The following is a 13,758-nucleotide window of genomic DNA, read 5'->3' as shown; positions in this document are numbered from 1 at the left end:
TCATTCTCCATATGCCCTGAAAAAAAGTTACTTGCTTAGAAGCATATTAAGTAAACTTCCGAAGTCCCCTTAATGAATAACATATCCATCCCTCCTCCAAATTCTCACCGGCATCCGCCCCGGCCACAAATTAAACGCCTCCTCCCACTCCAGCATCCAACCCTTGGACGGCAACTCAAACTCATAGCGATGAACCAACGTAGAAACCAGAATCTGCTGTTCGATGAACGTAATATTCCGTCCAATACATGCCCGCGCGCCACTACTAAAGGGTATGAAAACAGCCCGCATCTGCTTGACCTTTTCATCATCCTCCAGCCACCTTTCAGGCCAGAAGGCTTCAGGGTCTGGAAAGATCTCCGGATCACGATGAATTGCGTAGGTAGGAACACTAACGGTGACATTCCCGGGGATCCTCTCTCCCAGGATATACATGCCTTCGGGAGGTGTCTTCCTCTCCAACCCTCTCGACACGGGCGGTGACAGGCGCAGCGACTCTTCCAGGCATGCTTTCAGGTACGGTAGGTTCCTGACTTTAGCATATGGTGCCACTTCCTCACCAAGTAAAGCACCGGATACCTCCTCCCTGAGCTTCTCCAGCGATGGTGGATTCTTGATAAGATAGTACATAACATTTGTCAAGGCGATAGCCGTTGTATCGGAACCTGCATCCACTGCATATATTCAGCATCATTGATATCAAGAAAAAAACACTATACTCTTGGAGGATGGAGGGGGAGGGAGGGAAAAGAAATACTCACACAAAAGCCCCGCCTCAGCCTCAATCTCGCCCCTCTCCAACTCCCTTCCAACCCCCCTCCTATCCTCGACCAAACACCCCAGAAAATCACTCAACTTCTCCCCACTCTCCTGAACCCCCAACCTCTGATCCACCAAACCCCTCACAACCCTCCCAAACCTCCTCCCACACTCCCATTGCTCTCGTAGATACGGCGAAACAACACAAGACACTCCCCTCAAAAGCCCAATCCACCCACTCGCCCCAATAACCCACGAAGAGACCCGATTCCCCCGATGCAAACACTCAATATACCTAACAACCTCACCATCCACTACAACCTCATCCGATCCCTTATCCAATAGCCCCAGCTTAACACTCAATCCAATATCAGCAATCGCATCAACAGTGAACAGATTCAACCAATATCTCATATCAACCTCGTCCCCGTCCCCATTTATTAACGCATTCGATGATGATGATGATGATGATGATGATGATGATGATGATGGTGGTGGTATACACATCCCATCCAGCTTACCCAACAACCTCTCCACCTTATCAGCTATCTTATACTCCCATTGTTGGAGATTCTTCGTGGAGAAGGCATTCGCGAGCATTCTCCGCTTGCGGGAGTGATCGTCGCGAGAAATGGTATTCAGCATGTTAAAGTGGGTGTGGGTTCCTTTCGTGAGTGCGTAGACGTCGTCTTTCACGCAGGGTGTGCCGTGGCCGTAGATGGCTGGGATGGCTTTTGGGTCGGCGATGGAGAGGGAGGTCGGTGAGAGGCGGATTATGCGATGGTTGTGGTGGAGGTGCTTGTTGTAGAGGCGTTGGGTGCGGAAACGGTGGCGGTGTTCGTAGATGTAGGAGAGGGTGGTGTGGTTGGAGAGTGGGTTGAGAGGAGGGTAGTATTTGGTTAGGGTTTTGGTGGTGAGGTATGTGACTAGGGGTTTGATGAAGAGGATGAGGGTGAGGATAAGGGTGAGTAGGAGGGCCATATTTGGTGTAGCTAGTTTTCAAAGGTGGTTTCTTTTTTATTGATCGAAGAGCATGCACAATGACTGTAGTCTCAAGAGTAATTATGTTATTTTGCCAGCTTCTAGGTCAGGTCTATTGTCTTATAGGTAATGGGCTGTCTTGTCTATCTATAAAATCGGCGGACTGCGCTCTGTGCTAAGTGCATATTACCTAAAATGGTATGTTAAGAGCGGAGAAGCAGTGTGCAGCGGATATTGTGTACATTGAGCGGAAGACATTCCGTTTTCGGAAGTGTAAGAGCGCGTGTACTTCCATTTCAAACAATTGAGTACGACCTCATGCCGCCTTGCTATATATCGTAACCTTAGGTTTTCAGGCAATATGCTTTTCATGTTCTTGTGGTTTGCAGCCCCCTTGTATACAATGCACTTATAGATATTCTTCTAGCTAACCAGTCATACAACCCGCTAATCATCAATCTTAACATTATCCTATAAACCCACAACGCCAAACCACTATGTAATCCATCCCATCCCTACAACATCACACACCACCTCCTTCTTCACTCTCCCCCTCCCCCTTCCCATCCTCCCCCCTCGCAGCCTCAATCTTCACCCACCCAAACAACACCGTCAACGCAACGCCCGCACACGCGACCCCTAACCAGAACGCCGCCTTATACCCCTGCCTCTGACCATCCACCATTTCAGCAACAAAATCCCCCCAACCAACAAAGAAACTCACACCGAGGAACAACACACTATTCGCCACGGCAGCCGCCAACCCCTGCTGCTGCTCGGGCAACGTAGTAGTAAGAAACACATTGGTGATATTATACGTGATATCAACGCCCACAGTCCCGCAAATCATCGCGGGGAAGATATACGCCCAGTAACTCACGCCTTCTTTGGGAAGGATGGCGAAGAGAAGCGGGGCCATGACCCAACCTATGCCCGATAGTATGAGGAGGATAGTACCTGGGACGATGTGGAGGATAGTCCCGCCGACGAAGCTGAGAACGATACCGCCTAGCGCAAAGGGGAGGTACCAGACTACTACCATTAGGGGGGAGATGTGCAGGATGTTTTGCATGTAGGTGACTGTGTAGAGGAGCCAGATGCCGAAGGTACCGTAGAAGAGGAAGAGGGCGATGAGGAGGGCGGGGAGGTGAGGGACGCGGAAGAGGGTGAGGGGGAGGATTGGGGTTGCGGTCTGTGTTGTGGTTGTGGTTTTGCTGTCGTCTGTGGAGGAGGTGAGGCGGTGTTCGGTGTAGATTGCCCCGGCGAGGAGGATGCAGCCGATCACCAGGGTCACGGGGATGTATGGAGTGCGCCAGCCGTTAGGGGCGTGGCCGCAGTCGTTGACAGCGAAGAAGATCAGGATAAGGCTGGAGATGAAGAGGGCGGCGCCGAGGTAGTCGATTTTAAGGGTTGGGTTGGGTCGTTGGGTGCGGATCGGAGCCGGGATGAAGATGAGGGCCGATACGAGGGTGATTAGGATCAGGATGGCGCCGATCCAGAAGTACCAGCGCCAGTTGAGGAGTTGGTCCGCGATCCCGGAGACGAGAATACCTGCGGAGAAGCCTATCGGGGCGCAGCCGCCGTAGATGCTGAAGACGATGTTCTTGCGGGGACCTGGAGGGTAGATCGAACCCAGCAGCATGATGCCTGCGGAGAGGATGGCGGCGGGGCCGAAGCCTTGTAGGGCACGGCAGAAGTTGAGCATAATTTCGTTCTGGGAGAACCCGGCGATTAGGGTCCAGACGAGGTGCCATGTTAGGCCGGAGGTGAAGACCACGAAGCCGCCGTATTTGTCGGCTAGTTGGCCGAAGAGGAGGAGGGAGCTGCCGGCTGTGAGGGCGAAGGCGCTGGAGGGCCAGCCGGTGGATGCGGCGGGGATGTTCAGGCTTTGTGAGACGGATGGGATGAGGACGTTGAAGCCGGATATGAAGAATTCCTGTCATGGTGTGAGATGGCTGGAGTTTGGGGGATGGTTGGTATGGACGTACCGACATGATCTGGGATAGCATCAGAGCCACGCAGAATCCAATCTCAACGACCAGGTTAGGGAAGATGCGCGGGCGCTGTCGACCCTGACGATCGACATCTTGGGGACGCTGGTCCTCAGCACACTGTTCTTTCATGGTCCTTCGTTGATTCACACTGCGCAGCCATGTCTAGCTCTGCTTGAACGAGCTTGGGCATGGGTATAAATATGTGCATCGCAAAAAGCAGACTTCCTAAAAAAGGCATTATTTTGAGTTATCAGCTTGATTCATAAGCTGCTGGGTTGGTGTCCAACTGGAGATTAAGCACCAATCCAAACGAAATCCATTTTATAATAAAAAGGCGACATGGAGGTTCCTGGGGAGTTGGTCAAGTATCAAATTGAACCAGCCAATAATATACCAGCTAGCGTTTGAATTACCCACTATATTCTGATATTTGACGAATCGGGTCTATCAAAGTTCTTGGCCACCACGCTAGTAGCAAGTCCTCCAGACAACTTCCTAATTCGGATAGCAGCCCTAACCGGCATCTATTTGGGTCGTCATAGAGTTTATTATTTGCAGCAGAACATTCTGGCTCAGGAACGTACGAGAAGCTGTCTAGACAGCTGATATGAGACAATACTGTAATTGTGAAGATGACCACCAGAGCAACTTCTTACCAATAATTATTGGCAAGACATGTCACTTTCTAGACACACTCCGGTACTCCGATCTTCATCATGATCACCCACATCCAGTACCAAAAAAGCAAAAAGAAGTAGAGACAGTACGAGCACCATAATCACAAGCACCAAAAGGTGAAATGAAAAGACAAAAGAGAATGGATGAGCCCAGCCCGGCTCGATCGGACAACCTTACGATCTGGAGTCGCTGCGGAAGATGTTAGATGATGTTGTTAATCCAGTAATGGATGAGGATAACTTACTACGCGCTACCAATTGCGCCATAGGCCCATTCAGGTGGCGAACATGTCGTTTTTGTGCTACGTGTTTCGGGATGTGCTGCACACCAGGATTTAACCATGTATTTTTGATGGTAGCACCTGTATCTAAGTTTAATGTGGTCAAAGTAGGACTAGATAACCATGTGGCAGGAATCATCTTTGAGGAGCAGTCCGTGTTGGTCGTGGAACTAAATTGCATTCGGCACTGTTACTCCGTATCTTGCGGGTGGCTACACAATGTAAGGTATTGTACCTGACGGGTTATTGACAGCTAGGACCTAAATCTGGAATGATGGCTAGAGTAGACTTACAATTTCAAACCGTGAACCATGCAACATAAAATCATATAATGAATGAATGAAGGCCATACAAGACAACTACATCAATGAAAACATCGAGACAGTTCATCAAAGGAAACCAATTCTGCTATGTTCCACGCCCCAAGCGATCAAAAAAATAAAAGGTAAAAAAGAAGGCATGAGCCCAACCCGAATCGAACGGATAACCTTACGATCTGGAGTCGCTGATGAAAATGTTAGATGCTGCTGTAATCCTGATTTAGACTATCAGGGTGAACTTACTACGCGCTACCAATTGCGCCATAGGCCCATATGTGTAGGAATTTTGTTATTTTTGGATTTATTCTGGGAGGTGACATTTTAATGTAACGTATTGTAATTCTCACGATGCATGTTAGCTTATGTCACAGTTGACTCTCACTAAGAGATAATTATTTACTATGAGATTGAGATTCATTGATCGACTACATGTTAATATCAATATGAATGACCCAAATGGTAAATCATGTTAACAGTGAGATATACACTGCAAATGGGCTCAATTAGAGTCAAGTACTATGGGTTCGTTTGATACGATCTGTATATTCAATCAAATGGATGATGCCTTACTGAACAGTGTTGAGTGTTCTTGTAACTCTATCCATTGTGATATTGCAAAACATAATATAAAGGGTTTGTCCTGCGAATGAAACAGATTTAGTATCTCAATACTTCATCTGTGACGAATCATCCCTCATCTGGAGAATGAGGATAACAACCCCACACGAAATCCATTCAGTGCTGGTATGCCTTCAAGATCTAGAGATACCGTTCCTACTATGTGAGAATCAACGTTCCAATACTACGTATGGCAGACTCCATAGCAGATGGCAAATAAACACCATCACCGCTCCATACTTGGTTAAATATCCTGTCCATCTCACGGACCGATACCATGTAGTAAATCAAGTACACCCCGCACGCACCACCACAGCCCAATTCCAACCAATAACCATCACACGAACCATTCATCCAGGATATTAATAACAGTTCTCACATAGTTGCTGGACAAAATGGTAATAATACTAAGGATTCTCACAGCTACCCCGCCACCATCACCAACTACCCAGCCAGCTATGTGGGGTTAGTTATGGAGGTAAGAGGCGGGCGGGAAAAAGGCAAAAAAAGATAATGAGCCCAACCCGAATCGAACGGATAACCTTACGATCTGGAGTCGCTGTTGAAGTGGTTAGTGGATGTTGGAACCATTGTTTGATTCAGTGAAACTTACTACGCGCTACCAATTGCGCCATAGGCCCATTGTTGGTGCCTTGTTCTTTACTTTCTTGCCTTATGAGCGGCGGGGGTTCAGAGGGTAGATATCCCACATTTAGTGCTGGGTATATTTATTTGTGTTTTTGGTGTCAATCATATCTATTAAACGGGCTTTGTTTTTATGTATTCTGGGTTATGAGATTTTCATTATCCTTCAGGATAGATCTTGGGTTGTTATTGTATGATATTGTGTTAATGTTGCTCTAGGTTGGGCTATCCTTCTGCAGCTTCCATATATATTACAACCTACTGTTAGATGCGTACATTATATGAACCCACTGAAAGTAGTAGCTGCTATATACACTCCATTAATATATGCCCGGGTAATTCTAATCCCCGTCATGATACATGTCTATCGTGATTCATTAGTCATACACATGGCCTCGGCCTGTCTACTCCCACCAACACACTCTACTGCCAGGAAGCCATCAATTCCCGTTGCCCAGGATCAGGGCCCGCGCCTGTTGAGGGCCCGTTCCGAGAACAGTGATTAGGTATTCGATGCTGCTATTGTTAGCCAGTGCCCTTTCACGGATTTATGGTATGTCTCACCTCGCTTCTGATGCAAGTCGGCGCTTTTCGTTCTGGAACTCCTGCTGACATGACTCCCAGGTCCCGGCTCGCTCCGTCGGTAGCACTGTCTTGACGCGCAGCTTGAATGTAGCGCTCACTGGTCGATGGTCGGATGCGCGGACTTCGTGCCGGCGGTATTCTAGTTGACGGACGCGGCCTAGTCCACGGTAGAGAACTCGGTCACACCATGCGGGTGCGCGCTTCTTGTCGCTGGAGTCGTACTCGTCGGTGCCGACGTCGTATTTGTATGTCGGTGCGAACGTGATGGGTGCCTCGTTGAAGGAACGCAGACGGAAGCCGGGGTTCTTGCGTCGCGAGGCCAGCAGCTGGTCGCGTTCCAGTAGCTTGGTCAGGTTGTTGCTGCGGATGTCGTCGATGATCACGTTCCGTGGAATAGAGTCGATACGGTAGTTGAGATCACCGTTCAGAATACAGATCTCGTGATCCATAATCATTGAGCCATCGCCACCGCTCACGTAGTGATTCGCGCGAGTTGCGAGACTATTCTCCGCGGGAAGCGACTCCGCCTCGAGAATCGCCGCGATATCATTGTTGCGGTGTGCCGTCTGCGTCTGACCAGCTGCCAAGTGGCAGTTGATAAAGCAGAGGGAGCTGTCATCAAGGACAAAGCGGAGTATAAGTGCACCCTACAGCAATCAGCAATCAGCAACTGACGGCAACCAGAATAACTTGAGCCTACCTTGTTTCCATGCAACCCTCCCATACCGCGCTTAATCTCCGAGGCGCCGATATTCTTGATCCGCTGGCGCTCCTTGTGCTTCACGAACACACACGTAAAGAGACCGATCAGATTCGCGCTATGCAGTAGCACATACGACTCCTCAAGCGGCATGCAGTCATTAATGCAGCGGGTCAAGTGCTCCATCCACACCCTGTATTGCCGACTCATGTGTTCCTTGTCACCGTGCTCCTTCTTCTTACTCCCGAGGAGCAGACTCTCTGGACGGAGTTAGCTACACCCAATAATGTCAGCGGTATACGTACTGGCTGTGATCTTCTTATTCTCAAGGTCAACCAGCTCCTGGAAGCCAAACACCAAGATCTCTGGTGGGTTCTCAGGATGGATCGCATCCTGGATAAAAGTGGATGTGCGCACGCTTCCAGGGGTAGAAGCACCGGCGTTCCAGGTCATGATTACCGCCTGAACCTCACGGAACTTGCAAAACTCCACGTCTCTGGCCTGCATCCTGGTTTCTACAAGGTGTTAGCTCATATCAGTCGGACAATCGCAGCCACTTACCCAACCAATCATCCTCCAACATGCCGTCCCAAAGACGGATGCAGTTGTCGTCTCCCAGCGAAGTCACTTGCAATCGGTTCATTGTCCACACGCTGCTAGAATCAAGCAAGAACCCGCTGACAGGGCTATCATGAGCACGCCAATCTTTCTTCACCGTCCACGGATTCGTAGATGTATCGTAGACATAGATCATGCCGGTCTTGTATGCTGCCCACAGATAATCTCCCACAATACCCAGACAGTTGATCTTGTAGACACTGACATTGACGACAGACAGACAGGTGTAGTCGTGGGCTGAGTATACGGTCACCTTGCCATCTGCATGACCCAAATAGACACGTCCACCATCCTTGGTAGTATAAGCACCTGAAGTTACATCTCCCGTATGCTGCAAGCCCAATGGCCTGCTGAGAACCTTAAACGAAACATCATCACGAGCATTTGGCTGATAGACATGCACCTCCTTGCCGGAAGCCAGCCACAAAAGGTCCCCAACCACCATCGAGAACGTATGCCCGCGGGCAACCCGATCGTAAGGGTTGTGGTAACTGTACTGGAGGTTCGGCGTTCCAGTCTCATCTGGCGGCCATACCAGCAGCCGACCCTCATCGTCGAGGGTCCACATTTCCTTCTTATGCCGCAAGATCTTGACAATCTCCCGTCGAGAAGGGTAAGACCGCGATGCGACAATGGACCGGGTTGCAATGTCGACCTCGTGCAGATCCCCGGAGTTTGTGCCCAACCATAAGCGCTGGCCTTCATCCTCCAGACCCAAACCTGGCTTAAAGGCAACCGACAGACATTTGACTGTCTCACCATGGCTAAGACTCATAATCTGCTCTCCAGTCGTAAGATCCCAGACCCGCGTAATGTAACCGGTCGTGCACACATGCTTCCCGCACACATCCATGAGACGCGTATCGTACCGCGTGTGAATCTCCTGAGGCCCAGACTTAAGCAGTGGTGGCCGTCTGTTTGCACTAGACGCATCTGGGTAATCCGTGCGAGCAACTGGCGTCTCATCCGGAACCTGCTCATCCTCACTGGGAATAGGGCGAACTGCTTGACGTTCCACCACAGGCCGTTCTGGTATAGGACGCTCTGACATAGGCCTCTCTGGCATCGGGCGCTCCGGGACAGCTGGGGGCGGCACTGGCCTGGTCTCCCTGGAAATGGACGGCTGCCGCGATACGTGCGTCGGGGTTGGCAATTCATCCCGATAAAGGGGCCTAGTCTCCCTGGAAATGGATGGCTGTCGAGAGACATGCGTCGGAGTGGGTAGTTCGTCTCGATAAAGGGGCCGAGATTCGCGGTAGGGTGTCGGGGGAGGTAATGAGAACGCCGGGCTTTCCACCTGGTATGAATGCCGCGACGGTGATGGACCGCCCCTTCGTGCCAGGGATGGCTGTCGGGGAGGCAGTCCGGGGCGCTCCTGCGGATCAGGCATCGGGGGCCTGTAGTTGGAGAGCGGGGCGGTTGCCAGCGGCTCCGGCGCTACATAATGCCTGGGAGGAATCTGGACCATAAGCGGCTTCGTCTCCCGGGGAGGCTCCGGAATTGGCCGCCTCAGCGAAGACTCTCGGTGTACACCTGGCTGAGGAGCGGGTGACCTCTCCTCAAGTGACCGGTGCGTCGGAAGACCAGGTACTGGACGGGCTGGCGAGCGCCGGGAGGGCGAGCGCGGAATTGGTACCGCTCTGGTATTGGGTTGTTGTTTTGGGGACGTTTTCTCGGGGCTGCTCGGAGGAGTGCTGAACGGCGATACGCGGTCTTCCGAGGAGGCACGCTCAAGCTGTGGGGCAAGAGAGCTGGCTTCGTGGTGTGACAATGCTGCCGGTTTGGCGGGGATTTTGGGCTTCTCCGCCCGGTTAGCAGGCGGGGGAAGGGAAACGCTCTTGCCTTTGCGTTCCGATGGACTCTCGCGCCCATTTGCTATCGAGCCTGATGTTCCTGGCGACAAACGATCCGCTTTACTCTCCGTAGGGAAAGACGCAGAGACGGGGGTGGTTGGTCGATGAGCAGGAGGAATCCCTTGCGGTATGGTAGGCAGCGACTCCCGGGAAGCGTTCGGCGGGGTGCGAGACGAGCTGATTTCCTCCTCATGGTCTGCTCCAAACCCACGCGGCGGAGACCGTGGGGAATCGACCGTCAGAGTCGGTGCCAACTGCGGCGACGAGTGGAGGTTCATCGACATGGGTCTGTTCTGCCGTCTGCCCGGGGAAATCCCGGGGGATTCAGAGTGCGGGGCTAGACCATTGCCATGTACGATGCTGTGACTTCTCTCCACATCCGGCACTGAGCCCCAGGGAGACCGTGGACGTGGTAGATCAAGAGAGGCTCTGTTGGAGCGGATATCATCACCGTATTCAGGCGTTCTCAGGAAGGACGGCGGATCGCGTGAACCGTTTGTAGCAGCGGATGGAGCCCGACGATGCGAAAGATTCTCGAAATGCGAAAGTAGGGAAGACACCGGTCTCTACAGAAGCCAGTTAGATTAGTATGAAGCTCCAGAACAGCGGGGGGGAGTGGCCGGCGCAAACATACAATCGGAGCATTATCCGTGGCGTCCTTTTGCTTGCCGTTTCCCTCCATGGCCACAACAGCGAATCCAACAAACAGGCCGAGAAAAGGAATGGATCATAGGCTCCGCCAATTGCGATGAATGCAGACTACCACCGGGGAGAGGCTAAGAAAATGGCACAGTAAATTCAACGGCCAGACTGGATAAGATAACGGGTGGCAGGGAGTTGAGCCGGAAGTGACGATTGTGGCGGAGCTCCAGTTTAGGCGGAAGGAATTCAGGAGCAGTAGAGACAACAAAACGCCGTGCAGGGATAAGAAGGGTCTAGAGCTGGTGATCCTACTCTGCGGAGGACGTGGAGGATGGCCCGGACAATATCAGATGAAAATCGGAGCGATGGGAGGAATTGAGCAGTGAATGTGTGGAGAGAGAGGAGGGGGGGAAGGACGGAGGAAGGGAGGGATCCAAAGAGTGGGGAGGACGAGTAGGAGGAAGAGTAGAAGGAAGAGACAAGAAGAGGATGGGCGGGAAAAAGAGAGGAATCACCGGGAGATGAAGTCACCCAAACCGACAAGAGGAAGTTGGGGAGTAAGTAGTAGTAGTAGTAGGGAAGGAAAGGAAAGGAAAGGAAAGGGGAGAGAGAGAGAAGAAACCCAGCGAGGCGAGGCGATGATCGACCCGCGCGTGATATGCATTGATGGAGGGAGAGGAATGAATGAATGGATGGATGGATCCATCCACCCATCAATCGTTCTTTATTTTTAGCCTCGCCCCGACCTGAACCACTGCATACTTTACTCCAACTTCCCACCACATTCAAGACATCTTTGTGTCTTTTGAAACTTGTCTATATTTACTTTTCTCTCCTTCTATACCCAGAACCCCCCGTGTATAAACTCTAGAAAATGTGGTATGAACCATACCCCTCACCCCCATCCTTTCTAATTCACCAGCTTGAACCCAACTCACCAATAATCCTCAAAAAACCAGTAAACACATCCTGAACGCTCAAGTGGCCATCCGCTCTCCCTGCTGTAAGCCCTCACCCCCCTCTAACCCCCCTCTTCTCCTCAAAGCCAAATCTAATTATTCCTGGTGTATCCGTGACAGGCAAAAAATGGTTCGACTGCGCCGAATGCCACCAAGAACAAGAATCGCACTCACTCACCAAAACCACTGAAATGGTATATTTTCACTTACCTTACCTACCTACCACAAACCCTAAATCACCAACCAAATGAATCCCAAAATCTAGGTCTTCGCCTGCAAGAAATGCAAAAAATGTTTCCGAAAGGACGCCACGGAGTTTGATGAGAGGTGCGTCCGGTCGTCGTCACCCGCCCCCACACCTGCTGCCCTTAGTACTGGGATGATAAACCGGAGGGGCTGGCCCATATCTATAAAAAGAGAGAGAGAGAGAGAGAGGGGGGGGGAAGATAAAGGGGGAGGGGTAGAAAGAGGTTACACGAATGGTTAAATTGACTTGACACCTATTTTATCCCGGATTTAGTGACGAGTACTGCCCGCACTGCGATAACCATTTCGTGATTGACGCTGTGACGCCGACTCCCACGTTGCAGGTCGAGGGTGAGGATGCGAGAATTGATGCTAGGTCAGTGACCCCCACCTATACCCGTCTATTCTGTGTTGGGGATTAACTGACGTGTTTGACTTCGTGTAGAATGCTCAAAGACGACCGTGTTCGCGGACACCAGGAACGCTCCATCTTCAACTTCAAGGATATTTCCGATCGCTTGGGTTAGACGCCTGACCCTGAAACGATGGGTCGATGAACGAGATTTACGAAATCATGCATACACACTACTACTACACTTTACCTAAATAATCCCTGTATATCACCTTGAACCTAGAGCTTCATATAGATCCGGAGCACATCTGCATTACAGTATAACGGAGTTTATTTTCGTGAAAAAGGACGTAACGCTTCTTGCAAGATCCCTAGACAATTAACCGGATAGAAAGCACACCCCGCAACGAGAGTCATCGTTGCTGATTCGTCGTAGCCTCTACTTGAACGGCATGGCATCCACCTTACTCCCGGCTCTCGCTGCCCTCGCCGCCACCAGGCCGTGTTAGGATAGCAGCCGTCGTGGTGCCACCGCGACCCGTCTTCTTCTTAGCCGCCTCCTCCTGCTTCTCCGTCTCTATGCTCTTAACGTACGCCTCGATCTGGTCATCCGGGAGCATCTCAATCGACTGCCCAGGCGACATGATAGCCACCTCGATGTTCTTCGCACCGGTCTGCACAACCTCCAACAGCGACTTGATAGTGAGCTGGATAGTCTGTTCGCGATCCATCTCATCCTGGTGGTTGCGTTCGAGGAACTCGCGCACAGTCTTGCTGGAGCGTCCGATAGCATTTGCTTTCCTAATATCCCGAAGCCATCGTCAGTTTCAACCCATCCCTACATCATCAACACACAAAAGCAGAGGAGGAACACCCACCAAGCGGAATAAATCCCCGAAGGCTCAGTCTGATATAACCGGGGCGTCTTATCATTGGGGTCGAATCCGACGACCAGGGTACTGATACCAAAGGGTCTAACACCACCACTCTGCGTGTACCGCTGCTGCACACTAGCAATGTACTTCGTAATGTATTCGATAGTGACGGGGTCCTCAACGGTCAGACGGTGGGACTGAGCTTCTAGACGGGCTTTGTCGATAAGAATGCGGGCGTCGGCGTTCAGACCGGCGAAAGCCAGGACGACGTGGTTGTCCACCATGGCGATCTTGGACGGTGTGATGCGGGTATCTTGGAGCTTCAGTGCGGAGCGCTTCTCGCAGCCGAGAACGACCACGTCCTTGCCTTTTACTCCGACAGCGCAGGTTCCTGGATGAATGCAAAGGGAGAAGAATAGGTGAGTTATAATGTGATTGATGGATGGGAGGATTCCCTTGGGGTCGGAGGGGCTGGACGTACCTCGCTTGACGGCTTCCATGGCGTATTCCACCTGGAAGACGTGCCCGTCGGGGCTGAGGGCGGGTTAGGATGTGTTTGCTAGAGCTTCATGAAGCTAGAGATTCATACCTGAAGACTGCGAAGAGGTTAGAATGGGGAATCCCTTCATCAACCAGGCCCGTAGCCAAGGTAG

The 13,758-nt window shown here is 51.2% G+C and overlaps 5 protein-coding genes and 1 non-coding gene across 6 annotated transcripts; 1 reads left to right on the top strand and 5 right to left on the bottom strand.

Annotated features, from left to right (window-relative positions):
* Nucleotides 1-69: 69 nt before the first annotated feature.
* Nucleotides 70-1,740, bottom strand: AKAW2_10914S (cytochrome P450; the record flags this gene model as incomplete). Its single annotated transcript, XM_041692479.1, has 2 exons — nt 70-674; nt 762-1,740. 2 exons carry the CDS (start codon nt 1,738-1,740, stop codon nt 70-72), a joined length of 1,584 nt encoding a protein of 527 aa, XP_041537634.1.
* A 523-nt stretch (nt 1,741-2,263) lies between these two features.
* On the bottom strand, nt 2,264-3,863 carry AKAW2_10913S (uncharacterized protein; the record flags this gene model as incomplete). The annotated part of the gene is made up of 2 exons (XM_041692468.1): nt 2,264-3,676; nt 3,729-3,863. The coding sequence occupies 2 exons, from the start codon at nt 3,861-3,863 to the stop codon at nt 2,264-2,266; spliced, it is 1,548 nt and encodes a 515-aa protein (XP_041537633.1).
* A 2,281-nt stretch (nt 3,864-6,144) lies between these two features.
* On the bottom strand, nt 6,145-6,271 carry AKAW2_t10028S. Its single transcript has one exon. It is a non-coding gene; the product is annotated as a tRNA-Glu (tRNA).
* Nucleotides 6,272-6,715: 444 nt separating this feature from the next.
* On the bottom strand, nt 6,716-10,713 carry AKAW2_10912S (putative inositol polyphosphate phosphatase; the record flags this gene model as incomplete). The annotated part of the gene is made up of 6 exons (XM_041692457.1): nt 6,716-6,791; nt 6,840-7,507; nt 7,561-7,820; nt 7,866-8,075; nt 8,122-10,597; nt 10,666-10,713. 6 exons carry the CDS (start codon nt 10,711-10,713, stop codon nt 6,716-6,718), a joined length of 3,738 nt encoding a protein of 1,245 aa, XP_041537632.1.
* Nucleotides 10,714-11,547: 834 nt separating this feature from the next.
* On the top strand, nt 11,548-12,405 carry AKAW2_10911A (CHY zinc finger protein; the record flags this gene model as incomplete). Its single annotated transcript, XM_041692446.1, has 6 exons — nt 11,548-11,552; nt 11,633-11,676; nt 11,753-11,826; nt 11,898-11,959; nt 12,153-12,254; nt 12,324-12,405. 6 exons carry the CDS (start codon nt 11,548-11,550, stop codon nt 12,403-12,405), a joined length of 369 nt encoding a protein of 122 aa, XP_041537631.1.
* A 289-nt stretch (nt 12,406-12,694) lies between these two features.
* pre6 (proteasome core particle subunit alpha 4) lies at nt 12,695-13,605 on the bottom strand (the record flags this gene model as incomplete). Its single annotated transcript, XM_041692435.1, has 3 exons — nt 12,695-13,031; nt 13,109-13,496; nt 13,587-13,605. 3 exons carry the CDS (start codon nt 13,603-13,605, stop codon nt 12,695-12,697), a joined length of 744 nt encoding a protein of 247 aa, XP_041537630.1.
* Between the last annotated feature and the right edge of the window lie 153 nt (nt 13,606-13,758).

This window comes from Aspergillus luchuensis, chromosome 1 (assembly GCF_016861625.1).
Source record: "Aspergillus luchuensis IFO 4308 DNA, chromosome 1, nearly complete sequence".
In the NCBI taxonomy this organism is placed as follows: Eukaryota; Fungi; Ascomycota; class Eurotiomycetes; order Eurotiales; family Aspergillaceae; genus Aspergillus; species Aspergillus luchuensis.
Note: the sequence above shows the minus strand (reverse complement) of the source record. Positions and strands in the feature narration are given on the sequence as shown.